General features: G+C 40.6%; 2 protein-coding genes across 7 annotated transcripts in view; one reads left to right on the top strand and one right to left on the bottom strand.

The window, feature by feature from the left end:
- Window positions 1–9,689, top strand: part of LOC126399924 (rho GTPase-activating protein 23-like) — a 92,872-nt gene extending 83,183 nt beyond the window's left edge. For all 5 annotated transcript variants that reach the window (XM_050060265.1, XM_050060263.1, XM_050060264.1 and 2 more), the window contains exons 13-24: window positions 79–140; window positions 477–583; window positions 1,683–1,795; window positions 2,799–2,951; window positions 3,154–3,232; window positions 3,414–3,487; window positions 3,599–3,688; window positions 3,780–3,905; window positions 4,010–4,054; window positions 4,207–4,300; window positions 5,545–5,576; window positions 5,684–9,689. In XM_050060265.1, the coding sequence (XP_049916222.1) occupies window positions 79–140; window positions 477–583; window positions 1,683–1,795; window positions 2,799–2,951; window positions 3,154–3,232; window positions 3,414–3,487; window positions 3,599–3,688; window positions 3,780–3,905; window positions 4,010–4,054; window positions 4,207–4,300; window positions 5,545–5,576; window positions 5,684–6,697 (1,989 nt within the window). In that variant the 3' untranslated portion in view covers window positions 6,698–9,689. The remainder of the gene's footprint in view (window positions 1–78; window positions 141–476; window positions 584–1,682; window positions 1,796–2,798; window positions 2,952–3,153; window positions 3,233–3,413; window positions 3,488–3,598; window positions 3,689–3,779; window positions 3,906–4,009; window positions 4,055–4,206; window positions 4,301–5,544; window positions 5,577–5,683) is intronic.
- A 2,663-nt stretch (window positions 9,690–12,352) lies between these two features.
- Window positions 12,353–26,550, bottom strand: acbd4 (acyl-CoA binding domain containing 4). 2 transcript variants are annotated; one of them, XM_050060296.1, is made up of 11 exons: window positions 26,329–26,550; window positions 25,884–26,015; window positions 24,007–24,127; window positions 20,151–20,235; window positions 19,634–19,754; window positions 19,030–19,194; window positions 17,233–17,330; window positions 16,112–16,313; window positions 15,301–15,512; window positions 13,647–13,706; window positions 12,353–13,502 (listed from the first exon to the last, which is right to left on the bottom strand). In XM_050060296.1, exons 2-11 carry the CDS (start codon window positions 25,972–25,974, stop codon window positions 13,374–13,376), a joined length of 1,284 nt encoding a protein of 427 aa, XP_049916253.1. In that variant the 5' UTR covers window positions 25,975–26,015; window positions 26,329–26,550; the 3' UTR covers window positions 12,353–13,373. The 2 variants fall into 2 exon arrangements, with proteins under 2 accessions (XP_049916253.1, XP_049916254.1); XM_050060297.1 differs by lacking the exon at window positions 25,884–26,015.
- Window positions 26,551–26,842: the final 292 nt, after the last annotated feature.

The raw sequence follows: 26,842 nt of genomic DNA, 5'->3' as shown, positions 1-26,842 counted from the left end.
CGTCATACCCAGATAATCCTATGGAATTTACACAAACACACACATACTGAACTAATATGTAACCTCTATTTGCTCTAGGAGATTGGTTTCTCAAGACAAGCTCTCATCAACAAGAAGCTCAACGACTACAGAAAACACAGGTCAGCACGCTGGGTTCTATTTAGCAGAAAGCCTTGATCACAACTGTCCCTTACCCTTTGTATAATTAGGAGTCACCATAGCTTTGGGCTCCAAGCCTGTCACAGACAATAACTTTGAAGGCAGTTTCCAAAAAGTAGAATAAACTAAGAATAAAAGCGTATGTCTCTTTTTTTTTTTACCATAAACCTGAGGTCATAAAGAGATTTGTTAAAGGTATTAAGACCTGAGAGAGCCCTTTATTTACTGAAATCTTTACTAAACCTAACCTTCAAAAATAACCTCTAATCACAATTCGTTTTATCTTCACCTGTCTTTGTTTCTCTCACTGGGAACAGTCTGACAGGTAGTAAGCCAGACTCGTCTCCTAGAGCCCATCGCATGATGCCTCCCTTCCTGCTGGCCAAGACTGACAACACCTCAGTGAACCGAACCCCCAGAACCGGTGGGTACAAACATGACTCTGGCCTGTGTTTGCCAGTAAACAACAAATGATAACTGTAGGGAGGTAAACACACTGAGATTGGCATCTGACTCTTTAGCCATGCTAGCAGTGTGACTCGAAGAATGGAAAATGACGTCAAGATTTCATTTTGTCCGATACTTTGGTTTATGACCAAATACCTGCAAAACTAAATAGACTCCCTTCATACTATACATCATACTTTATATGATACATGTACTATTGGCAGAAATGGAATATAATATTCTTCACTATGTTTTTATTAGTGTCAAATGACCTGTAACAAAGAATTGAATTTTGGTTACCTCAGACTGAGCGGTTTATATCTACATATGGAGCGGGTCCTGTTCCACGGAGTCCGCCATGTTGTTTCAAAAAACAAACCAAACACTGGCTCTAGAAATGGCCATCCATGGCCACTGTAGTTCTCCTACACCAGGACTACTCAACTTGCTTTGCCTGAGGGCCAATTTTGCAAATGAGAGGAAGCCAGGGGCCACTTTCTAGAATTTGAGGACATTTGGCTCTTAAGCAGGATTTATATTTTTGCACTGAATCAGTGCCATACCTATGTCATAGCCTGACGTGCACCTCTCCAGAAATGTAACTACACGTTGCAGCGTACAGTAAATGTACACTTTAAAAATGCCATTGATGGACAATAAAAATGTGTCCCAAAGTCACAGGGTTGCTAGTTTCTGATAAGTGAACTTACAACTATATAAGGGCAAAACTGGGATGTTGTTGTTAGTACACATGAAGGGTTTCAGTCTGTGTCCAGATTGGGGATACTCTGAGTTTACATTCAATGTCACCAAGAGGTCAAAATTTCAATCCTCCTGTCCTCTTGCTTTGTACACAAGGCATCTTACACACTTACATGTCATTCAGTTAGCAAAACCAATATTCCCCAACACCTGTATTTGATTTAGGTGTGCTATAGAGCAGCTAGCACCATTGGCCAGTTATCAAACCGTCAATTTTTTGTGTCCGTACAAAGTTATTTTTCCATGTGGATATAAATACCAAGTTTGAATGTGTGACCATGTGTGTGTGTGTGTGTGTGTGTGCACGCGTGCAGATGACAACAAGGCGCTGTGGGGCATCAACATCATGAAGAAGGCCAAGAAGACAGGCAGTCCGAAGGCTTTTGGTGTGCGACTGGAGGACTGTCAGCCTGCTGTCAACCATAAAGTAAGCCTACAGTGGTTTCCGATGAAAGATGAACAAATACACCAACAACATGATTCAGAGCATAAAAATAGCATGAATTCTACTTCTGTCTAAAAAAGTCATGTCATATGTAGACAAAAAGAGAACACTAACCACATAGTGGACACTTTACATCTAGAATATTGAATGATGAACTTTAAGAAGTGGAACAGAGGTCAGAACTGACTCTTAACTTATTTAAGTTAGCACTGGTTTCCATTTAATATTGTGGGATTAATTCTTAGCTTATCATGGTGTCATTATTAGTTTTTAGTTTTTAACTTTAACTTTTTTAACTAGTGACATACATACTTGGAAGATAAGCAGCAGTGTCCAAAATTCACTTTTTGACTCACTGGCCAAGAGGACTGGTAGATGAAAAAAATCCACTGGCCAAGCTCATTTTTTAATCTGCTAAAATAATAAATTGCCTTTTTGTCTCACATATACATTTGTTTTAGTACATTTCATTAAAATAATAAGGTATTTTGTTGGATACAAACTTTAAGTAGGGGATGTTTAGAAGCGCATAAATACACATCACTAGTCTGTGTGTGTCTTGAAACTCCGACACTGACAGGAGAGGAGCAGCAGAGCAGCGTACCCCTAAATAACACCAAAACGTGGTAGAGACTCTTAGCACAGTTTCTTTCATACATGACTATTTTGGTATGAATACTCGCCAAAAGGAAAATCTACCCGCATTTGGCACTTGGCAGGTGTTAATTTTGGACCCTGATAAGCAGGGGCCTTTGTAGAAGCAATGTTGTCACATGCCTAAGGGTGTCATTTGAATGTTAGAATACAGCATCATCTCAGTGCTTTAAGTAGAATTGTGTCTGATTTGTTGGACTGGTATCCAGCCGCTTCAGTTTAAGTAGAATTTACAAACACCACACTTACTTTCCTCTTTCTGTTTTCCACCAATTTGCCCTTATTTTTTGTCTGCACCTCCCTCCCTCCATCTCTGTCCATCTCTTCACAGTTTGTCCCTCTGATCGTCGAGATGTGCTGTGGTGTGGTGGAGGAGACGGGTTTGGAATACACTGGCATCTACCGGGTGCCGGGGAACAACGCCATGGTGTCCAACCTGCAGGAGCATCTCAACAAAGGCATGGACATCAACACTGCTGAAGAGGTGTGCAGGATACGTGGCAAAAGGCTTACATATTTTATCACACAGAATTAAAGATTTTTAAACCTGTTAACGTGTCAGCTGGTGTCATACATAACAGTATTTTTGTACCAAGAATCATTTTGTTAGATAAGGTGTGTCATTTTTTTTAATGCTGCACTGGAAATATTAAGCCCTCTTAACTTAACCCTTTCTGTGTCCACAGAGATGGCAGGACCTGAATGTAATCAGCAGCCTGCTCAAATCGTTCTTCCGAAAACTGCCTGAGCCGCTGTTTACTGATGGTGCGTCCAGTCATTTGTTTATTGTGAAGTATAGCATGTTTCACAATGAATGTATGTAGTATAGAATATAAAAGGTGGGATGCCACTGGATTATTTCCCCCTATTTCTGCCTGTTGTTTGCATGTGGAAATGACCATACAAATGTCTTTCAGTAATATAGATATGCCTTCTCTGTCTACAGACAAATACAATGATTTCATTGATGCCAACCGGATAGAGGACGCAGAGGACAGACTGAAGACCATGAAGAAACTGGTGTGTATCAAAGGACGGCAGCAGAATATAGAACAATAAATATGTTTGTCTTAGATTCTCTCTGTTTCACTTTAAAATCCAATCAATCTTTTTATCCTCTTCTTTATCCAGATCCATGACCTCCCAGATCACTACTATCACACCCTAAAGTTCCTGGTGGGTCACCTCAAGAAGGTGGCCGATCACTCTGAAAAGAATAAGGTAATCCAACCCCTTGTAATAAGCAGCTAGATTTTTGTGTCCTGGTTATTCATGGAGCCAGACATAAACATAACTTTGATATAATTTCCAGATGGAGCCAAGAAACCTGGCTCTGGTGTTTGGTCCCACTCTGGTGAGGACGTCAGAGGACAATATGACCGACATGGTCACCCACATGCCTGATCGCTACAAAATAGTGGAGACACTAATCCTCCACGTAAGAACCAATAGTTGCTTCCTTCAAGTCAAAAAATAGTGCACCATTCTTCACTTGTTATGTGTTTTAAATTGATGTCGGGGATACTTGTTTTATTTCAACAGCATGACTGGTTCTTCACTAACGGAGAGCTCGATAAGGAAGAAAAGGTATGACTACAGCGGTGGCTTTATTGGTGCAAAGAGCCGAGTGTGTCATGAATACAGGGATTGTTTGTACTCAGATGTCCTCATTTGTACTCTGCACTTTTATTTTGGGTATGGTTGTGCATTTCTGGATGTGTGTGTGTGTGTATGGGTAGGCCCCAGAGGATAAGCGGGACATGCAGCCTGTGCCCAACATTGACCATCTGCTGTCCAACATCGGCAGGCCAGGCATGCCAGGAGAGGCATCAGGTAAGGAAGTGTCATAATCTAATCTGTCATATTCATATTGTCATAGAGATACTTGTTCACTATGAGAGAATCCAACTTATTTATTGGATTAACTGATAGTATGATGAAGGTGCAGGGTTCAACATTAATAGCTTTTTTTTTTCACTTGCCCAGTCAGGCAAAGTTGGGCCAAAGTCAATTTTTACTTGCCCCTGTGTAATAGTTGCTTCCAGTTTCTTCCACAGACGGTACTCTTGAATGTAGGAGGGGTTTTAATTGATGTAATAGTCACATTTCTGCTCCATCCAGCTCTCACTGTATTTCCTCTTCAACAGCGATGCAGAGGAACATCTGCACCTCGCTGATTGTCCACAGAACAGGGTTGCGAGACTATTTTGGAACAAAAAGATCAGGCTAGAGTATTTAAAGTCTGTGTTGGAATCAATGGGATATTTTAACAGTGGGTTTTTGGTTTGTGCATTGAGTCCTTGTTGAGCACGAGTGACGACTCTCTCTTGACCAGTCAATGGACTGGAGTGTTTCTAGCTCAACCTTTTAGTATCAGGTCAGTGTGCTCTGTACCTCAAAAAAAGGGCTAACAAAAAACGGGATGGAAGTGAACAGTTCTGTTGGTTCTATCCACAACTTTTAACCATGGAAACGCAAAAAAACAAACAAACAAAAAAGAAACATATGAAACGAACTGATCCGGACTGCTTGGTGGAAACGAGGCTTTAGACACTCAGCTCAGTGTCTTTTCTTTGCAATACATCTCTGTTCTTCTCCAGCTGTTATTTTTCTGCCTGTGTATACTCATGATGTTTCCTACTTTTTCTCAATTTCTCTTTTTTCGGACCTTTCTGCACTCTTTCTCTAGCTGAGACTGTGGATCAGCCTCTTCGGTAGGACCAGGTCTTTCTCCTTGTGTGTTTGTGTTTGGTGTTTCCTTTGCACTTGGATTTATTTCCCCATTCATTTTCTTTCCATCAGTCATGTTGTGCCACCAATGTACCATCACTGCTCTGTCTTGATGACGTTAAAGGAAACTCTAGCCATTTTTGCTAATTAGAATAAATCAGAGAAAACTGCAGTTGACTGTAAAGACGAATCCTCCGATAATGGCTGGAGTTCTCCTGAAAGGTTGCAGTACTGGTAGTGTGTGCTGTGATTAGGCAGATGTCACGCCTTTGTACCACTCCTAACACTACTACCAACACTTGTCCGATGATGACATGGTTCTAATCCTCATCTTTCCTGTCTAATAGATTCCACCACCAGCGATTCACTTAAGTCAAAGGTAAGCAAGACATTTTTATTTGTACTTATATTCTCGGAATAGGATAATGGATTCTGGAATATCAAGTATGGTGTGACCATCATTTGACTGGAATTTGAACCTTTCAGATTTCTTCGCTCTCCAAGAAGGACCTGAATGCCAAGGACTTCCTGCCCATGTCCATCATCTCTGCTGTGACCCGCAAACGAAAAAAATGCCCCAGTACCCACCTGCAGGGCAGCAGCACAGACGAAGACTCCGACCACGAGCCAGTCAAAGCCAGCAACTTCAGGGGAGGAGAGGAAGGGGAAGGGGAGGAGGAAGAGGACAGAAGAGAGGAAGAGGCAGTCAAGGAAGAACATACCATTCCTAAAAAAGAAAAAAGGGATGAAAAGGAAAATAGGATGAATGCTAGAGAGACCACAGAGGGAAAAGAGTCTGTGGCTGGAGAGGAAGAGGCTGGAAAGGATGTGACAAATGGAACAGGCAGCGGTGCAAAAAAAATTGAAAGGGAGAGCAGGCGGAGGACAACCTTGCCGGGAAATGCACCGCAACGTCCAAGAAGTTTTGTTTGCTCACACCATCAGATCCATTCCACATACACAAGACCCCCAACAGTGGCTAGTCCTCCCTCCCATCTCAGGCCTCACAATCTGGCCAGAGGACACCCCACGCTCCCTTTCTGGATCTGCCCCACCAGGCTTCCCAACCTCTACCAGGCTTCTAGCTTTTATGGGACCCAGCAGCCAGACTGGAATCAGTCAGCTCCAGTCCGCTACAGGAAGACCAGAGGTGGGAGGACAAGGGCTGTTTCCATGAATTTGGATCTTGAGCTGGGAAGGAGTGAGGACAGAGTCAGAGGATGGAGAGCAGAGAGGGTGGAGGTGATCAGAGTCATTGAGGGAGCACCAGGCCAGCATGGATGTGTTGGGGTTCCTCAGGGATCAATTGTAGGTCCCGGGTCAATTCAGCAAATAGGTCCCCTCCCTCATCTTGCCCAGGATCCTCTCCCTCTCTCCTCCTCTTCCTCCGGATGGATAGATCAGACATCCCCGGGATCTCAAGCTGTGGTCATGAGAAGATCAAACCTGGACCCGCGGGACAAGACGAGAGCATGGCGTCGCCACACAGTGGTGGTTTAACCAGACTTTTTCATCTACTAATGCAGTTACAAAGTACCTGCCCTTTACTCACAAACAGTGGATCACCTGTCACTGCTTCTAAAGCCAAGTGTCTGTCATGTTGCTTTAGGGATATTCATTGTGACTGTTCCCTCTTGGCTTTTTAATGGCACTGACGTTAGAGATGTGATCTCATGGATAAGGAATGCTTTGACATTGTATGCAGTTGTAGAGTTTCATTCCAAAATGAGTAAACCCCCATTTGAAAAATGTGAAACTCGCTCTGAAATTAACACACAAATTCTACTATTCAACTACTTTTGAAGCTATTTGTCTTTAATCCTTTACTTACAAAATAACTGTAGATGTAATTATCCATGTTGTTTTATATTTTGAAAAGAACATTAGGGCTGAGCACTGCAAATTGAGATCCTGGTATTTCCAGGAAATTTTCACCAAAATCTGATCACCTTTCTCAGGAAAAATACCCGTGGGATCCTTTGATTTTTCGCTTACATGTTTACATACTACGCTTATACACATCTGTTGTACACATAGTCCGAGCTTGAACTGCTATCATTAGGGAAATGAAATAGGTGGTGCTCGAAGCTTGGTGAGATGATGTTTACTTGCAGAGGCAGGTTGGTGAACTACTGTAGCTTGCAAGCTAACATGCTAACCAGCCAGCAACACTCACACTAGTGTTAGTCACAATGGATCTCTGAGCTAGGTAGCTTGCTAATTGACAGGACACAAAGTTGACAAGACACACAGTTCGTGGAGTATTTTCCTCCAGCAGGAGAGGTTGAATTAAGTGAATGGTGCAACACAGTTAATAAACTACAGTAGCTTCCAGTGTTCTGGACTTTTCCAACTCTGCAATACCTCTCTGCTATTGGTCACGGGTGCAATTTCAAGTATTGAAGATTCAAGGATTTACTTCACCCCAACAAACCACTGATCACAACAATTCCACTTAAATGAATAGATTTTGTAATAAAATGTTGCCATTTTTAAAAGTGTTAGTCTGGGAACCAGACAAATCCGTGAACTCATGTTTTCATTTGCTTTGGTAGATGCGTCTGCTCCCCCTCCACTTCAAACACATTTCCACCAGACATGACAGAGATGACAGACAAACAGTTGTTAATCTGTTATGGGGTGTCCTTGATAAGGTGACGGACAACTTATGGAATCTTTTTGCTTAATGCAAAATACATAAAGATGTTATTTCTGGCTTGCACAGGAAAGTGAGCATCAACCTAGCTTAGTAAAGAGGAGTGGTATATTTGATGGTGAAAACAGCAACACTCGTTCACAGACATGTTGATGCTATACCATCACAGCTCGTTTCTGCACGCTGTAGTCTGTTCATTGCTCAGTGCTACATCACGATTTACGTCACGACCATTTACAGCCATTGATAACGCCCCCTGGAAATCGAACATGAACTGAAAAGTTGCAGACTAATTTGCATTTGCAAATTGATCTGGTGATGTCAGGCCAATAACCTAGTCCTTTATAGCGTTATAACTGGAAACACTTTTCACCTGGAGAGCTTTCATCCATTAACTTTTCATGACACTTCACCATCAGCTGTATGGCAAATATTTTTTTTTAGAAGAAGTGAACAAGGCAGAATGCAAAATGTTGAAGTGAAAAGAAGGCCATACACTGACATGCAGAGCTCCATCAAAAAAGAGAAGTACGGGTGATTGCTGAGCAATGTTGAAGGCCCTGAATGGGGCTCTAAAGGATTCTGATTAAGTTGGACTTGAAACAATCTCTGTGAAACTCTTGTGCAGTCGGTGTTTTACGATGCTATTCTTCATACAGCCACAAGATGGTGCCACAGTAAGGAGTTTTCAGATCCTACACATGGGCTTAAATATGTATCACTGAAATAATGTTTTGGAATGAAACCCTTCAATTGTAAATTTAAAATAGGAGTTAAAAACAAGAGAAAGCCATATCAGACATTTGAAATTCAACTCCAGAGCCCGGCTGCTGCTGTTACAACTAACCCTCACCAGCAAAGACTACAGCAGTCATCAGCCACTTGTTTTTCCACTGCAAACCGACTGTGCTGTACGCGCTGGTGTCTTCCCCCACTGCTTTTTATCCACGTGGGCAAATATCACATATGCACTCTCACTTGCCGGCCTAAGTACAGCACAGTACACTAATTCAGAGGAAACCTCACCTCAGTTTACTTCTCAGCCCTTTACAAGCTCTTCCAAAGCCTCCTGTGGATCTACAGGGAACTTCATCGATCCGTGGGAGCAAAACAACTCACTCTCTGTGGATGACATGACTCGGGCATTATGCCAAAGCTTCCATGGACTAAAAAAATGCATGCATGGGGTCAGTGACATATAAAAATATGCAAACCCTAAGTGTTCAACACAAGCCTATTGTGCTTCCCTGTGTGTATTGTGTATGTGGGGGGAGGAGTGCCAGAGCTTTGAGGAAGTTAATGCCTGTTTCAGAGGAGCAAAGTGTTCAAGGCAGCTATGCGAAGTCATGCCAAAATTCTTCTCTTTTCTATTTGGGTAACTGTACAATATCAGCAGTATGGAGCCAAGACATGTTCAGCACTTAGTGCAACAGTGAGGCTCAGTTAATACATAATATCAGTGTTACTAAGAGTATTGTCATGGGAGCAGTTGAAAGTGAGTTAATAACCTCCTTAAATCCAAAACCACAGAGTCTTACCTGAGTGATATATTTGCATTTTTCCTTTTCACATTTTCAGTACTTTCGCTCCCATTAAAAGTCTGAAAGAGAAAAAAAAATTAAATGGAGCTGAACCAAACTGTACTGCCAACCACTGTCATCCAACCAGACTCCATGTTTGTCTTAATCATATCTAGACTCAGTCTGTCCTTCTCTCTATCTGTGCCCTTGTGCATGTACTTTATGTACGTGGGTGACTGTGCGTGGACCAATTTTATAACAGTTGTACAAAGCCTTGTTAAGTTAACCTGTGTATATAATTATTATACATAATATATTAAATTATTTGTTTTGGAAGTGGGGTTGTGTTTATTTTTTCATTCATATATGGGTGTTAAGTGAATTCAATCGTGAATTTACTTCCACATGTCTGGTTTCACAGCGTAAAGCTGTAATGAGACTGAAAAGATAAAGTGACTTGAAATGAATGTCCCTCCACCAGCCATCTCAGATACTGATATCATAAACTCTATAGCTGACAGAAGCATGTATGTAACACTTCAGTTCACCACTGAGATCCATCAGCCTACAGACAAACTCATATTTCCCTCCAGCTGCTGACAGAAATCTGAGGAGAAACACTCGCCGCCCCTGCCTAAAGTAAAGAAGACCTCCACTGATGCGACACATAGAGGTGAGTTTACCTGTCACGGTTGCAACAGTGCAACTCAGCTGTGTAATGTCTCCTCTGTCACTGGACGTTTAAACTGGGTGGTACGGAAGATGAGCATTTATGAGGCTTGGCTGGAGACTGGGAATCAAAAGTAAGAATATCATAACCACTTTGACATAAGAAAATATCAGATTCACCCTTTAAGTATCTCATTTCTTCAGTCTCTTCTTTATCTGATTCTGTTTGTATTTATGTTTGTTTTGCCACTGACAGGCTCAGATTGTCAATCTAAGTGTTGGACAACATTATGTAAAAGGATCCCTACAGACATGGACCTTTTTGTTAAAGAGTAAGATCCTTTTTGTTTAATCAGAAACAGCCCTGAAATCACTATCACCAAACCCACCAGACTTCATTTAAATAAACATTTTAGTGTATATTTGAATGAACATATTGTCACATCCAACTGGGTTAATGAAGGGTTTATTTCAACCAAACCCTGGATAGTGATTGTTAGGACAGGGGATAATAAAGGGTGATAATTTCACCATATTATATAGCTACAGTTGCATGCAAATGTTTTCGTTCATTGTGAATAGTTAAGTAAAAGATGAACTGATTTCCAAAAGGCAAAATGCTAAAGATGACACATTTATATGATGCTTTAAGCAAGATTATTTTTTTATGTCAATCTGTTACAGTTTCAAAACAACAAAAAAGGAAAAGGGCCTGAAGCAAAAGTTTGGGCACCCTGCATGGTCAGTACTTAGTAGCGCCCCCTTTGGCAGTTATCACAGCTTCTAAACACTTTTTGTAATCAGCTAAGAGTCTTTCAATTCTTGTTTGGGGGATTTTCACCCATTCTTCCTGCAAAATGCTCCTAGTTCTGTGAGATTCTTGGGCCGTCTTGCATGCACTGCTCTTTTGAGGTCTATCCACAGATTTTTAATGATGTTTAGGTCGGGGGACTGTGGGGGCCATGGCAAAACCTTCAACTTGCGCCTCTTGAGGAAGTCCATTGTGGATTTCAAGGTGTGTTTAGGATAAATGTCCTGTTGTAGAAGCCATCCTCTCTTCTTCTTTTTTACAGATGTTGTGATGTTTGCTTCCAGAATTTGCTGGAATTTAACAGAATCCATTCTTCCCTCTACCTGTGAAATGTTCTCCGTGCCACTGGCTGCAACACAAGCCCAAAGCATGATCAATCCACTTCCATGTAGTTTTTATGAAATTCTGCCCCCTTTTTTCTCCAAACATTACTTTGCTCACTGCGTTCAAAAAGTTCTATTTTAACTTCATCAGTCCACAGCACTTGTTTCCAGAAAGCATCAGGCTTGTTTTGATGTTCCTTTGCAAACTTCTGACACTGAATTTTGTAGTGAGGACACAGGAAAGCTTTTCTTCTGATGACTCTTCCGTGAAGGTCATATTGGTACAGGTGTCACTGCACAGTAGAACAGTGCACCACCACTCCAGAGTCTGCTAAATCTTCCTGCAGGTCTTTTGCAGACAAACGGGGGTTTTGGTTTGCCTTTCTAACAATCAATCAATCAATTTTATTCATAAAGCCCAATATCACAAATAACAATTTGCCTCAGAGGGCTTTACAGCATGCAACATCCCTCTGTCCTTTGGACCCTCACAGCGGATAAGGAAAAACTCCCCAAAAAAAGCCCTTTATCCCCATGAGCAGTTCTCTCGGAAGGTTTTCTTGGTCTTCCAGATCTCAACTTGACCTCCACAGTTCCTGTTTACTGCCATTTCTTAATTACATTACAAACAGAGGAAACAGCTACCTGAAAACACTTTGCTATCTTATTATAGCCTTTTCCTGCTTTGTGGACATCAGTTATTTTAGTTTTCAGAGTGCTAGGCAGCTGTTTAGAGGAGCCTATGGCTGCTGATTGTTGGGACAGGGTTTCAGCAGTCAGAGTATTTATAAAGCTTTGAAATTTGCATCACCTGGCCTTTCCTAACCTGGTAAACATTGTCTGAGAGCTCAAATGTCACAGGGTGCCCAAACTTTTGCAAGGTGCTCCCTTCCTTTTTTTAAATTGTACAAAACAAATACAGTAATCTTGTTTGAAATGCTGAAAAGCATGTTTCATCTTTAACTTTATGCCTTTTGGAGATCACTTCATTGTCTACTCACTTAACTATTCACAGTAAACGAAATTTTGACCAGGGGTGCCCAAACTTTTGCATGCCACTGTACTCACCATTTAACCAGCACCATCAACATCAGCAGTTACTGCCACTTTGTTACTGCTGTGAAACTTGATGCCTCATTGTTAATATTTGCCACTGAGACTTGACACAACACAACCTTCTATTCAATATAGATATTTAATCTGAGCTCATGCATTAGTATTATACACAACTGTTCATTACAGGGCAGTTATCAAACAGTTCTCCCATCATTTGGTGAGGACAGTCTCAATTACACTTGTCACTTCAGTGTTCTTTATCATCTGATCACACCTGGAGTCACAATAGAAGACTCAGTAGGTAACTAAACAATCTGATTATGTTTACATTGATCTATAAAATGAGATACATTAGTCTCACTGTGATCAGACGTTGTACTGTAGATGTGATTAATGTGCAGCTAGCACATGAGCAGTCCAAGAGACGGAGCACCGAAAGGATTCTTTCATCGTAAGACTTAAATATATGTCAGCAGAGACTCTGACGAACAATCTGAGGTAAACAATCAGATGTGAGAGACAACAATGAAATGACAAGTGTAAGCACAGAGTGGTTCCTCCCCATATCAGAGAGACAGTGACATTTTTACAGCTACATGGCGTATTAGTAAGACATGTGTACACTGACTTCCTCCATTCCAGAGCAGATACTTTGGCTGCAGTGTGCTGTATTTTACAATGACTTTGATCTTATGGTAGCAAAACCCAACAGTAAATAGAATACAGTGAATGTACATCATGTCTCACTAACTTGAGTAATATATTAATATAATCCAAGTCTTTAATTCAGGCTTATTCAGTACCTCAGGCTCATGATCAGTATAACCACCCATCCAGTTTTGATAATATCATCTTTATCTGCTTCCCGCTTCCCAAGACAAGCCAACTGACTCCACTTGAATCATTTAAATACAGATTTATGTGCTGTGGTGAGTGAGAAGATTTCTGGATCCAACCACATACATCTCTCTCCAAGCAGGCACCAAGTCCACAAACCTATCTCCCTCTGTTCAGTGCACAGAATGAAGGAAGGTGCAGCTGTCCCATGAATTCATATTTGATCCTTTCCTCTGCACAGATTAAACTCCTTGCACCGATGGATTACTACAGGTGATTGGTTGAACGTCATCATCGGCTTTCTTCATGAAGATATGCGGCTCCTTTTCTGGGCTTTCCTCAGCAGGTAGACCAAACCCTGAGCGACAAACGGCCACAAGAGGAAGAGGAGGACGGTCTGACCGGACATGTCAAACTGCCACCACCTGTCCTCCTGAGACAAAAATCATGCAGCTCATTATTTATCAGCGAACACACAGTCAGGAGCTGCCAGTTCAAACAGGGAATGGACTATATAACTCTTACTGAACATTACACGTCAGACAGTCAGTCAATCAGTGTGTGTGTAACTTCTTACCTGCTCTTTGGAGGCTGAGGCTGCACACTGTAGACATGGTCTCCACTCTGAGCTCTGGGCCTGTCACACACAAAACAGCAGTGAGCCTCAGAGCTCTGAAGGCAGCTTTAAGGGACAGTTCACCAAAAAAACAACAGGAAGGAGGCAGAAGGAAGGAAGTGTGCATGGATGAGAGGCTTGTACTCATGACAGTGAGAGATGTAAACATTAATAGTGTCCTCTTTGTCTGAGCTGTAACCTTGACTAGCTTAGTGGTGCTAGGTGAACTGATACAGTTTGCAGGTGTAGTAGTGCAGTACAAAGAAAATAGTTCCAACATGAAACTGCTCTCAACAAGGTTTGTGAATTGTCTTGATTAATCAGGTCATGATCTCTGGAAAGAGACATTGCTGTTGAGTTTTTCAGATGTATTTTTGTGGCGCTCTGAGCATCACAAGCCGAGTGCCATCTAGTTCCATTATACTGGAGAGAAGGCAGATATCTCTACGGCTGATATCTCCAACAATCGGCAACTCACACCAAAACAATCTAGAGTGATACTGCCCCAAGTACTTTCATGTCAAGGGTGCCTAAATTGATACACATTAGGTCATGGACCCCCATTTGATAGGATTTAACTTAAGCGCTCCACCTGAAAAGATGTGGGTTGTTAGATATGATTGAGCACAAACCTCTTGTGTTTATTTGAATTCTACAGTTGCCATCTACAGTTGAGGAAAAAAAACGAAAGTGAAACCAATGAACAGATTAGTCACTCTTCAGACTCTTACTCACATTAGTTATTTAAATAGTGAAAAAAACTATTCCCCATTTTTGTTGGTGACCCCCTGAAACTCCCTCATGGATCCCTGGGGTTCCTCAGAGCTCTGGTTTAGGACCACTGCAGTAGAGCACCAAATGTGGATCAATCTGCTGCTGAAAATAGACCCGAACATTTGCACTATTTCCTCCTGTTTGACTAACGTGTGTGAAAAACTACAGTAAGCTGCTGTTGTATAAATTACTGAGGCCTTTAAAAAAATGAAACTATGTATTTGTGAGAAGTTTCTAAACAGTCTTTGGAGCCACAGACAGTAGGGATGTCAGTAAGTATTGAGAAATGGACTGACACATCGTTAGTTTAAATCTTTTCATAAGATCTATTGATTATAGGAAAAACTATAGAATAACTTTTGAACCAGGCATCCTGCTTCTCTGACATTTCTGACTACCCATTTCACCTCTGCATTCCTCTGACATCAATACAGACACAAGAGTAAAAATAAGCTGACATTACATTTCTGCCTCAAAGTCCAACTGTATCATTCTACTGAGTAAAACGTGACCACAATGCACCTGCACGACGACGAAAGGGCTGCTGGTCAATTCCAATGCTCTAAAAATGATCTCGCAAGTTAATTTCTGCAGCTTAGAACTGATGCAAGTTAAACATTAACACTGACATGAGGTTTTGTGCACGTTTTTTGTATTTAAAGACAATACTAATGACTTTGTTCAGATGAGCTCAGCTTTTTGAATTTCTATGATGACATCAACATTTTAACAAAAGGAAGTTAAACCTGACCCTCTACATATTAAACAGCGACTGTTGTCTTCCTGTAAGAATCCAACACGTATGCTGTCAACAAACAACAACAGTCATTTTGATGCTTACATGTGTGGCGGCGAGTCTCTCCACCACCTCCAGCCGCTCCATCACACTTCTCATGTCCTCTCTGAGCCTCCGCAGGGCCAGAATGATCTGCTGCTGTAGCTGGGCATCATGCAGCCTCTCGACCCCACCCTCTGAACCGTCCCCTCCTCCTCGCCCGGCCCCTCCACCACCGCCCGGGGCCCCCCACCTTGGACTGCCCTGAGGAACACCTCCTACAGACCACATGGAACACCAAAGTGTTCAACATTAAATCAATGAAAAAGTTATTTAACCACATGAATAAACTGTAGGAAATATATAAATTTAGTTAAGATAATGATAATGATAATGATAATAATAATAATAATTATTATTATTAGTATTATTAGTATTATGTAATCACTCTTTGTTTTATAGGATCTCTAGTTCATATTAGAAATTCCACTCAATGCTATTTCCCCCAAAAACACTTGTTTCAAAGAGCATTTTTCACTAGTGCCCACTCTGACATATTTCCAGTAAAGTTAAATGCCACAGGAACAGTACGTGTCCATTTAGATCCCAAGCATGTGTTTATCAGAGCTCACTGGGATGTGTTGCTTTACTTAATATCATTTCCTAAATTTCCCTTTGTATTTACCAAGTGTCTGTCTGTCAGTGTTTTTAAGGACAGAACATAATTCTCAAAATCTCTGATAAAAATATATGATATTTAATACTTATCTCTATAGTGTCAAGAATATTATTCTTCTCAGTGCCGTCAAGAACAGATATCAAAAATGTAAATTAGATATATATATCTAATATTGAACACTTCCACATATCAGCTTACGTTCTCTCCAGTTGTGGTGGGAACCATCCCGCCCGGTGTCTCGACTCCTCCTGTTGGGACCCTGACCTTTCCCATCCTCGGCCCCCTCTCCTCCTTGACCTGCTCCCACCTGTCTGACCCCCAGACGGCCCTCCAGCTCCAGGCTCTGAGCAGGAGACGACTCCTGTTCACTGTGAAAGCCATTGGTCTTTACAACTGGAACCTGTGAACGGAAATCAATCTTTGAAATGGTCTTACTTGCATACAATGAAACTCTGTACACATTAGGGCTGTCAAAAGCACCATGAAATTGAGTTCGAATATTTTTGAATTAATTTAGTAGAGTTCAAATAATATTTGAATTTATTATTATTATTTATTTACTTATTTATTTTACAAAAAACACAAAAAATAAGATGCTTATTGCTGACGCAATATGAACGTGACACTCGGATGAAAACACCCATTCTGACCTCACTGAAGTGCCAGGTATGACCAACTTCTGCCTCGCTATCTGAGCAATGTTTGGATACTTCAGTGCGTAGTTTTCCACCACAAGAGTGGATCCTGGTCGGCTCGTAGTGGTGTCTCATTCTGGTAACGTTTCATCTCTTCTTCAAAAAGGGTAGACAGGGAGGCAGCAGGTGCAACACTCTCCCTGTATGTCTCCCCGAACAGGTCACACATCGCGGACAGCGCAGTGGGTGGTGTTGGCGCAGCGGGCTCCTCCGTCTGCGCCTCTCCCTCCATCGCTGCGTCCCTCTCTGGCCCGGCTTGTGCGCAAGCCATCTCCGCCCAAACGGGATTCGCCGTGATATATAACATTATTAATAGTATTAATTAATTATTGATGATATTCGAAGTATCAAATTTAGGTTCGAACTTATAAAAAAAATATATATATATATTCGAATATATTTAGAACTTGGAATTTTTTTTGACAGCCCTAGTACACATTCATTAGTTCCTTTTAATTTCATGTTCCTGCTCACTGGAGTAGTAAGTTGTACTCTGATACTCTGCAGTAATGTTCATTCACTCTGTGTACTTGTTATATTTCTATATAATGACAATAAAGCTTTCTAATCTAATCTAATTTGGCACGCCTGCTGCCTCCACCTGTTGGAGGATGTTAGTCGTACCTTGACGTTGCTGAGTTGCTCCACTGAATCCACAGAGTCACAGAAGATCTCACTCTCTGAGTCGCTGGTCAACACCAAACCCTCACACACGCCAGAGTCTGAAGGAGAGCAAGCATTTCGGATATATGAGGAGAAAACTTTTAGTCTCTTCATATCAGGGTTGGACAAAACAACAAATGTTGAGTGGATGATAAATGGGATCATTACAGGAATTGAAACTGAATGTTTCATTCTCAATAGGTCAGTAGCTCCAGTCAAGAAGCCGCAGTTCAAATCTTATTTTGTCAGACTGTGCTACTGTACACAGAATAACAGCATGGCGGGCTTTAAATGTTAACAAACCTAATCTTTTCTTTTAATCAGGCTGAGAGCAAAGGTGGAGAAGTTACTCTGCTCTGGATCTTATGTGTCAAGAACATTCCCTCCTGCTGGATACACAGCTGGACTATAATAAAACCACTACGCCTGCCCTGAGCATGTGCTACAGTGTGTCCAATATAAGATCGTTCGATCAAAAAAAGTATGGTTTTCTCTATCACCTCAAAACTGAGCTTTTCCAAAGTGGTCCCCAGAGTGTATATATGTTAAATCTCAGACTGTGTGTTTAAGTGTGTGTGGGGTAAACAGAGCTTGTGCAAAACAATGACCAACCAGTCACTCTAAACCTTATCTGTGATCTCTCATTTTAAAAGTCAATAAAGTCAAATACACAACGTAACTGTTGTCATTAAAGATATACTAACTATGCTGGATTTTCTCCCCCCAAAAATGTACAGATTCATACAGAAGTAATGTTTCTCAATCAACACTTAGTATAACTTTAACTCTCAGTGTGTGACAGTGTATTTATCTGCGGTATTTCTATCCTCTGCCTGGATTTTCTTATTTTCTGGGCGGGTATCCCCACAGCACTCAGGTTAGGTCTGAGCTGTATAAAGAGGCAGCAACCAGGTTCCAGACCATAAGCAGCAGCAGGCATCCAAGAGACAAAGTGCCGTAAAAAGGCAAATACAGCACTGGCAAGCATGTTTGCAAACAGTGTAATATACTTTTAACCTGCATTTACACTTTTTTTTTTCAGATGACATCACCATAATACAATAATAATCATTTTATCAGCACAGCAGCTGGGAAATGACTGCTGGTTAACATGAAAGATTTATGACACCTGATTAAATAACTACTTTATACCCATTTCCTCATCTGACAACAGAAATATAAATATATAAATAAGAACAACTCCAGTTTATTGTGAAATGGGCTGTGTTAAAACACAGTACAGATAGTCAGACAGTGCAGGAGGAGGCTTAGCGCAGGTTTAAAGGGCTGACTCTGGACAATCTGGAGCTGCCCAGTCAGCTGCCTGTCTGTTTAACTTCATGACTTTTGAAAATCAGTTTGTCTTTTACTTATTAATTACTCAAAGTAAACAAAATTTTGAGCAGGGGTGCCCAAACTTTTGCATGCAACTGTACATCTGTGATGATTTTGTCAGACGATGTCAAGACCATAAAATCTGATTTGGTCTGCTGGTCATCTGTCCCACTCCTCACCAGATGTTGGCTTTTAATCAGTTTTGTTATTTGCCACTGAGAGGAGGGCGAAGCAAAAGAGATTAAGCTGTTTTAATGTGGTTCAAGTGTTTCACTGTGGACAGAGGTCTCTACCAAAATGACCTGGAAATGCTAGTGTGGACCCAAGTTGTTTTCAAAACTAGATGCAGTGTAGGTGTAGCATGAGTAGAGTCTGTTGTACAAAAGGAAGAGGGGTGTAAGTCAGGCTCCATCCATTACATACCGTTGGGGATGGTGTTGGCAGTGAGGTCTATAACTTCAGACAGGTTGAACTCCTGATCATGGTCTGCACCCTGTAGCAGAGAAGAATCTTCTGTAGGGTTGCCCCGCTCCTCAACCTCATCCTTAATCTCTGCTGGCCTGTCGGCATGCTCACTGCCTTTAAGATCTGCAGTAATGGAAAAAAGACTCTTACATCCACCCAAAAAAAAAAATTTTTTATCTAATGTTTCCAACCACAAGTAGTTTTCTAGAATCTATACTTGGGCTGAATGACTAAATGCATTCAAATTATTTTCCCATATTGTTGAGCCCTATCTATACATTTAAAATGTTTCAAAAGAAGCAATAACCAGCTTGCCCAAAAATATGCCCTTGCTGGAGTAAGTGTTTCAAAAAATCTTTATGTCACACTGATACTAATGAAATAAAATACTGATGTATGTGCTGTGTATTAGAAGCAATTGAGGCTCGTCACAGACACCCTGTTTAGTATCAGTCAATTCATCAGATGTTGCGAGCACTGGTGGAAGCAAATCTAATCTCCGATCAAACACTATCATCTCCCATCAGATGCTGGTTACAGGCTGACCCTCAGGGTCACTGACCTTCTCCGAGTGTGAGCAGTGACTCTGGAGGCCGCGGCATGTCATCAATCACCAAGTAGAGAGGCTCAAAGTGATGGAAGAGGGAGGCTGTTTTCTCATTCATGGGCATGGTGTCGATGACCTGTGGAGTCAGTGGAAACCTTTATTGATCACTGGACTGCTAATTACAAGTCCCTGTGTTCATCTGACCAGAGTTTTATTCATTCATCTTTTTTTATTTTTAATGCCTCACCTCACATTCAGTATGTTACTGTGAGCTGATTTGATCTGAGAGCAGAGAAACACGTAGGAACCTGACCTAAACTGAATAGTGTTAAAAGCTGAACATCACCTGACAGCCAGATCAGATTTCAGCTGATGCACTTTACATCAAAAATATTCATTCATTTACTGGGGGTATTCATTAAAATGTAAATAATCTATTTAAGCTGCAATGTGCAGATGCATTCATGCCAGAAATTCTGCATAAAAACTTCTGATGTTATATTGACATATATGAAAGAAATGTGTCATGTACCTCCTGTGCTACTTTCTTCATCTCGTCCACATATGCTGCCATGGCACTCTCACTGCTCATCTCTCCCAAGCGGCTCCAGGCATCCCTAACACATATATATGAGAACAATTAGTCAGAAAACATCAACCCTGCCATAACATCTGATTAAACTACAGTGTTTTGACCACAAAGTGTACTGTACTACTGTGCTATGCTGAGTAAATTCTCTGTCAACTCTGGCAGTGCCACAAAAATGAGACTTGAGATTTTAATTTACTTAATGTCTGTACAACGTGGAGTTTTCAATTCTAACATTGGATAGTTATATGAATAATAATGTATTATATTTTAATTGTTATATTTTGGAAGTAAAATCTGAATATGTAATATTATATAAACAATAACATGTCTCTGTCAGGTAAATGTAGTAGTACAATGGTTTACTCTATAGTAAAAGAAGTAAAAAAACACAGTACAGTAGTATACCAATACTACTACCAGTCGCATATTTTTTAAGTGCTTTGGGGCTTTTTGTAAGTTATTTGGGGGGTTAATGACTTAGAATATAGACATAGGTCTATATTTTTCAAAACAAACATCAAAGTAAATCTACAGCTGTTTGGGAACCAAGGCAGTTGCCTAACCTGCCTTATGGTTAAGTCTTGCCCTGGTGTCTTTTATATCTCAGCAGTGTTTCTGATGCCGAGTAGCTTTGACTTGGGTGTGTGGGACACAACTATGCCAGTGCAGGTGTACTACTCAGGACCCAAGAAGGTGCAGTGTTGAATGTGTAGTTGTTTGTATGAGTGGTTCTTGAGAAAGCTGCTAGCAGCAACACCATCGACCAAGCAGTCGGCCCCTTCTGAAAAGGCATGTCTTGAACGGGCACTGGATGACTTTAGTCTAAATATAGTAACAGGTGAAAGTATATTTATCACCTACTACCACTACAGTTACTACTCCATCACCACTTCATCCTTATGAACACATTATTTTAGGTGGTTGTTCAGACAGGGTATATCTCAAATTCATTTAATTTAAAATGTAAAATTAAATATGTATAACACAATTTGCAATCTCTACCATTAAAGCTGACCTGAGTCAATTAGTTTTGTAACAGTAATATCAAAAATGACTGCAACCTCTTCAAAGGACTCAATCATCGCAATCATATACAAGTTTTTCTCAATTGTTTACACACAATACTGGTACTTGAGACACAATGACCATAACATGTAACTCATGCACCAACCCCCTGAACCAATTCTGCTAAACTACAAGCACAATTCCTGCTTTACACTCACATTGCATTGGCACAATTTTCATGAAGAAAATCTCTTGTTTTCACAAGGAACACACTGTCATTCAAAATTCTAAAGTTAATTGCCCTACTATGCACACTGACTCATCACATGGGCAAACACCTGTCACACAGTTTTACAATTAGCAATCAGAGCTTCAGCATAAAAGGGCAACAGGTGAGCTCTTCTGTTTTGGAGCAATGGATGCCAACATTGGAAACAGAGGCAGAGCCAGAGCCAGAGGAGTGAGAGTAAGAGGAGGAGGACGGGGAGGACGAGGACGAGGAAGGCCAAGGACCGTAATCTCTGATGAGATCCGAGCCACTTTTTCTGCCTGGAGATGGAAAGTGTATGACCGAAATCCACAAACGCGTATACCCCTTCTCCAAGCTATGGAAGACGCATGTGGAGATATAGCAGTTGATGCTTTTCATGGCTGGATTCGCCATGCTAGGCGATATTTCCCCCGCTGCTTGGCCAGGGAAAACATTGCTTGTGATGTGGATGAGGTGCTGTGGCCAGACCGAAACAGAAGAGAGGATGCAGCATAGTTTTTTTTTTTTTTTTTTTCTGTAACTGTATACAGTAAATTCTTCTGTTGTTTTGTATGTAGACCACTGTATGTGCAACTTTGTGTTGGTTGGAATGTACACTGTGTACATTGTTTTTGTGGGAAAAATAAAATATATTTGTTACCGTGTATTTGTGTGTTCTGAGTATAAAAACAATATTCTAAAATATTTTACAACACACTTATGTATGTACTGTCTGTAGTAAGTGTAACACTGAACAAAAAAAAGGCCTAAGTCATTATGATGAATGGAGAAGAAGTGTTTTCCATTCATCATAGTGTTTTACATTGAGCACATCAGTGTTCAACTGGTTCTTATAAATGTCTATTCATATGATGGTTTGTGTGTGTCATTTGAAAACAAAATACCATTTTGAGAAGAAATAACATTGTTTTGAATGTAAAGTTTCATTTTGCAGGAGAATTGAGGGGTTTTGCCCATTGTGTGTGTGTTTTTTGATTTGTGTGTAGAGTTCTGAAAGTATGAGGCATGCTTTCAGAAAATGTGTGTAAACAATCAAGAAAAACTGTAATAACATGTCGGGCAGGAAATCCAAAGTGCGGGATGATTTTGAGAAGGTGAAGGCTAACCCAAGGTGATATGTAAAATATTTGCCTATCATTCATCCACTACAAACGTAACGTATCATCTGAAACATGGAAGCAGCTACATGCCCATTAGCCACTTAGCACAATCACTACTGCTTTGCTGACAGTGTAATTAACAGTCGGCTCGCTCAGTGAGTGACGTGCACTTTTAAATGAAATACAGGCCTATATTAACTAAGGGTTATTAGTACAGTTTTGTATTTCTCTGTAATTTGTTACTTTTTCTATTTTTTCAGATCCTGAACTCAAACCACTGTGTTGCCCCACCCAAAATATATCATTTAATCATTAAATTAATATCGTAAACATGTGGGTGACGAGTCCACTAATGACCCTAAATGACTATTACTTGTCAACTAGGAAAATTCTTTGTCGGGGGCTGCCCTAATAAAAATACATTCATAATTTATAAGCTGGTCTGGGTGGGACTGCAGCTGTGCTGATTCCACTTTGCATTATTGATATGAACTATAAAGATATATCCTTGACAAAGTGGCAATTTTCTAGTGATATAAAACTGAAACACCAGATCTTCACATTTGATAAGCTGGACCAGAAAACTGATGACATTTTCTGTCAAAGGAGAACTGAACTGATTAAGCAACTAGGCATTACAGCACTGACTCAATTCTGAGAGAGTTTAATTATAATTTGCCATTTTAATTCACTCTGATTCAATCTGAATAGTAGGATGTTTTATCAGTCCTTTGCAGTATGCTCTACAGAAGGCCAAATACAAGAAACACACACAATGAACTGTTTGTTTAGAAGCAGCATACACCTTTAAAGATTTGCTTGCACCTTCTTAATCTGTTAGAAGTGAACTGAACCAACATGTTAGTGACTGTCCATCACATTTAAACCCCACATTAGCCTCAGTGTTTAGGCCATGTGACCAGTCAAGATGTCCTTAAGCAAGATGCTGATCCTCTCTCCATCAATTTACTGGGCAGCACAATCTCTGCTGACTTCAGTGTATAAGTGTATGCATGCAGCCGTGCAATATAAAACCCACACTGCTGCTCTTTATCAGGAGCTAAATGGTCTTTGGCTGCACATCTTTAACAAAAGCCCTTTGCCACAAAGACACAGTGTGTTGACAACGTGAGGAGATTAACTGAATTATCTGAGACTCACACACCTCACACACAAGACAAACTAACTAACCCACAGAGAGAACACCACATAAAACACCATGCAAATATGTGGCAAACTTGTGTTGTAATGTCTAATGGACAAAGTCATAAAAAAAACACCAACACCATAAACTGCACGTTGTTCTGTTGGTAAAGGAAAGAAGACCACTTGTGAGAGCAGCAGAAAATCTGGTGTCTGCTCATGAAAACTAACCTGACTCTGACTACAATAACATACAAGCCCGTACACACATACAGACCATTTGTAGCGACCCACTGGGTCCCAGAAGCCAGGCCGAGCCACCGTACAGGGTCCACACACCGCCTGCTTGTACAGACTGTAGAATCGCAGCATGACGTCATAGGACGGCCGGTAGGAACCTGCGAGATAACAGACATTTATCAGGTTTGTTTAACTGTTTATTGGGAAATCTTCTTCTATTGGGAAAAAATAGAAGTTCATTTTCATTTTAGGTCAGAGCAAACTGAGAGCTGTGTAGATATTTGAGAATTCATATTTTCTTCTTTTTCACATATTAGAGCAATATAACTGATGATGAAACAAATTACTGCATTAATCAAAATGGCAGTTTAGTTTGATTGTCTTACTGACAACAGTACATATTGGATGGAATATATAACAAATTATGAAGAGCAAGACTTCAGTTTAACTTGCATATAACAATAATAAGAATAAGAATAAGAAGAGGAGATACTGCATTCAAAGTTCTTCTTGTTTAGATGACAAAATATCCAGGAGATAAGCTCTGACATTGTGCTGGCTGATACATTTAGCTACACTAAGCCACCTGGTTTTTAAATGAAGTTTACTTTAACACTCTGTGTGTACAAAGCAGCACAGCGTGAATCACAGCTGCACTAACAGGTCAGCTGCCCTGGCGCTTCTGAGTTACACAGTTCAACCCTACAACAATAAAGATACAGATTCATGAATGGTTTCTACTGTCTAGCCCTAGACTGCAATTTTAATATATACATCAACACCCAACCCAAATATTCAAACATGCTCAAAATGTCTCCCCCAATATTTGGATAAATAATATAAAGGGAAAAAATGGCAACCACGCACCGGCGTACTAAATTATTGTTAGCAAATGTAATCATATTCATAAGTACACATTACAAATTCCCAATATTATCACTACTACTTGTACTACTACCTGTATTATTGCTACTTGTTCTGCATGTAGTTTGTCCAAGTGGTGTTGCCGTACGCCAACAGAAGCTGATGTTCATCTGCTGTGTTTTGGTACAATCAATGTAAAACACTGTACTGTCTCTCAGTTTTATTACTTTCAAATGTAATAAAAACTCTGAAACCAGAATGTAATATGAATGTTATGTAAGCCGTGGAATGTTATAGTTTTTGTTAAGTGTTAGTATGTTATAAAGAAGTCATAAAAAAACTCATAGTGTGTGCACCTTTCCTGTGCAGCCCTCACTCATTTCCACCACTTTTGCACAGAACTACTGTAAGTAAGGATGTGTCAACAAGGGTGTTGCAGAATGTACAACAAAAATGAACAGTAGTAGCAAAATCTCAGATGACACTGACTGCCTGCGAATTTTAGTTCTGTTTCTACAGATATCCAAAAACAAGCATGGGCCAAGTATTAATGAGACCCATGCACATTTTTCCCTCAATGATTTTTCACCTGACTTTCCTTTGTTGCTTTCTCCATCCTCTTTTCCCAACCAGTAGAATATGACATGCCTCACGATGTTGTCACAGTTGGCATTTCAAGTCAAGGAAAATCTGCTATTTTTGGCTCCAGCGCAGAATCAATTTTTTCAGGTTCTGAACCTATTTATTTATTGGTCAAAACGCTCCAATGAGTTCAAAATAAGGTGCGGAAACTGGAACAGAAAGGTTTTATGTTGGTGGAGAGAGGGCAAAATGGTCTAAAATTAATAGAACAGAATAGAATACAAAAACTTTATTCATCCCCGAAGGGAAATTGAACAAATGGTCAGTTTAGCTGTGAAGTTTCCAAATATTTCTCAGTGTAGAAGGGTGTTTAATAGTGGTGATTACAGCCCTGGTCTAGCCAGCAACACACTTTCTGACAAGATGTGTATGAGATCATGTCACGGCTGTCAGGATTTTAATTTTTACCATTTTTAGGGAGGTTATGGATGACATCCACAGCAGCCTGAAACCGTTTCTGGTGATCAACCACAGGCTCTGCCATAGCCGGGACTGGCATGACACTGTTTAATGGCGCTGCAGGGACGGGTGCAACTGGGGCTGAGAGAGCAGAAGTCTGTCAGGACAGTGGAATCAAAAACTAACTTTACATGACACACATTTTGATCCATGTCTCATGCAACACTGAACACCATTTACCGCTTAACATGCATATATCACACAGGATATTTTGCTGCACACGTCTGCCGAGAAACACCGTATCACAGAACTAAATCTAGTTTTCATAAGACAAAACGACAGTTGCAAAGTGCAGTATATGGGAGTTAGCTGCGTTAGCTCACCAACAGGCTAGCTAACCATGTTAGGAGCCCCGGTGTAGCTTAGCAGTTGTTAGCTTGTTAACTTGTCTTACCTTACTTGCTGTGTGTCCTGCCGCGTGCCATCACCAGAACCATGTAAAGCGACAATGGAGTCTGTATCAGAGAGACTATGCAAATACCAAAACACTCACTAAACCGGTTGGGAGTGATGGTTTCGGCTATTTATGGCTTAACTTTGACGGTTGAGTTGAACTGCGAAACTGCCCACAGACCTAACCTAGGCTGGGACAGACCTATCGGCTTTGGCCACTAGTTCCTACAGACCACTTCCGTGTCGAATCACATGACACGTATTACACCACGCCCACTTGGCAATTTAAAGTGACATCCCTAATACTGGTACCAATACTACTAATACTACTACTTAAGAAAATAATGAAAATAAAGACCTACCTTCAAAACCTTACATAAGTACAGATATGTAAGTACTGTCAGCAAAATTCACTTAATATATTCAATACATGAAAGTGCTCATTATACAAAAAAGGTCCCCATTAGTACATATGATAATTTGGATTACATAGCCTATTACTGCTGCATTAATGT

Source organism: Epinephelus moara, chromosome 13 (genome assembly GCF_006386435.1).
Source record: "Epinephelus moara isolate mb chromosome 13, YSFRI_EMoa_1.0, whole genome shotgun sequence".
In the NCBI taxonomy this organism is placed as follows: domain Eukaryota; kingdom Metazoa; phylum Chordata; class Actinopteri; order Perciformes; family Serranidae; genus Epinephelus; species Epinephelus moara.
The sequence above is the reverse complement of the archived record's forward strand: the minus strand, read 5'-3'. Positions and strand labels throughout refer to the sequence as shown.

Excerpts from the sequence above, each read along its gene's own strand:
- acbd4 (XM_050060296.1), bottom strand. The coding sequence starts at position 25,974 with ATGCCAGTCCCGGCTATGGCAGAGCCTGTGGTTGATCACCAGAAACGG. Across the intron at positions 19,755-20,150 it reads TGAAGAAAGTAGCACAGGAG|GTCATCGACACCATGCCCAT; the intron begins GTACATGACACA and ends CTGACTCCACAG. Across the intron at positions 13,503-13,646 it reads CCTCAGCCTCCAAAGAGCAG|GAGGACAGGTGGTGGCAGTT; the intron begins GTAAGAAGTTAC and ends TTTTTGTCTCAG.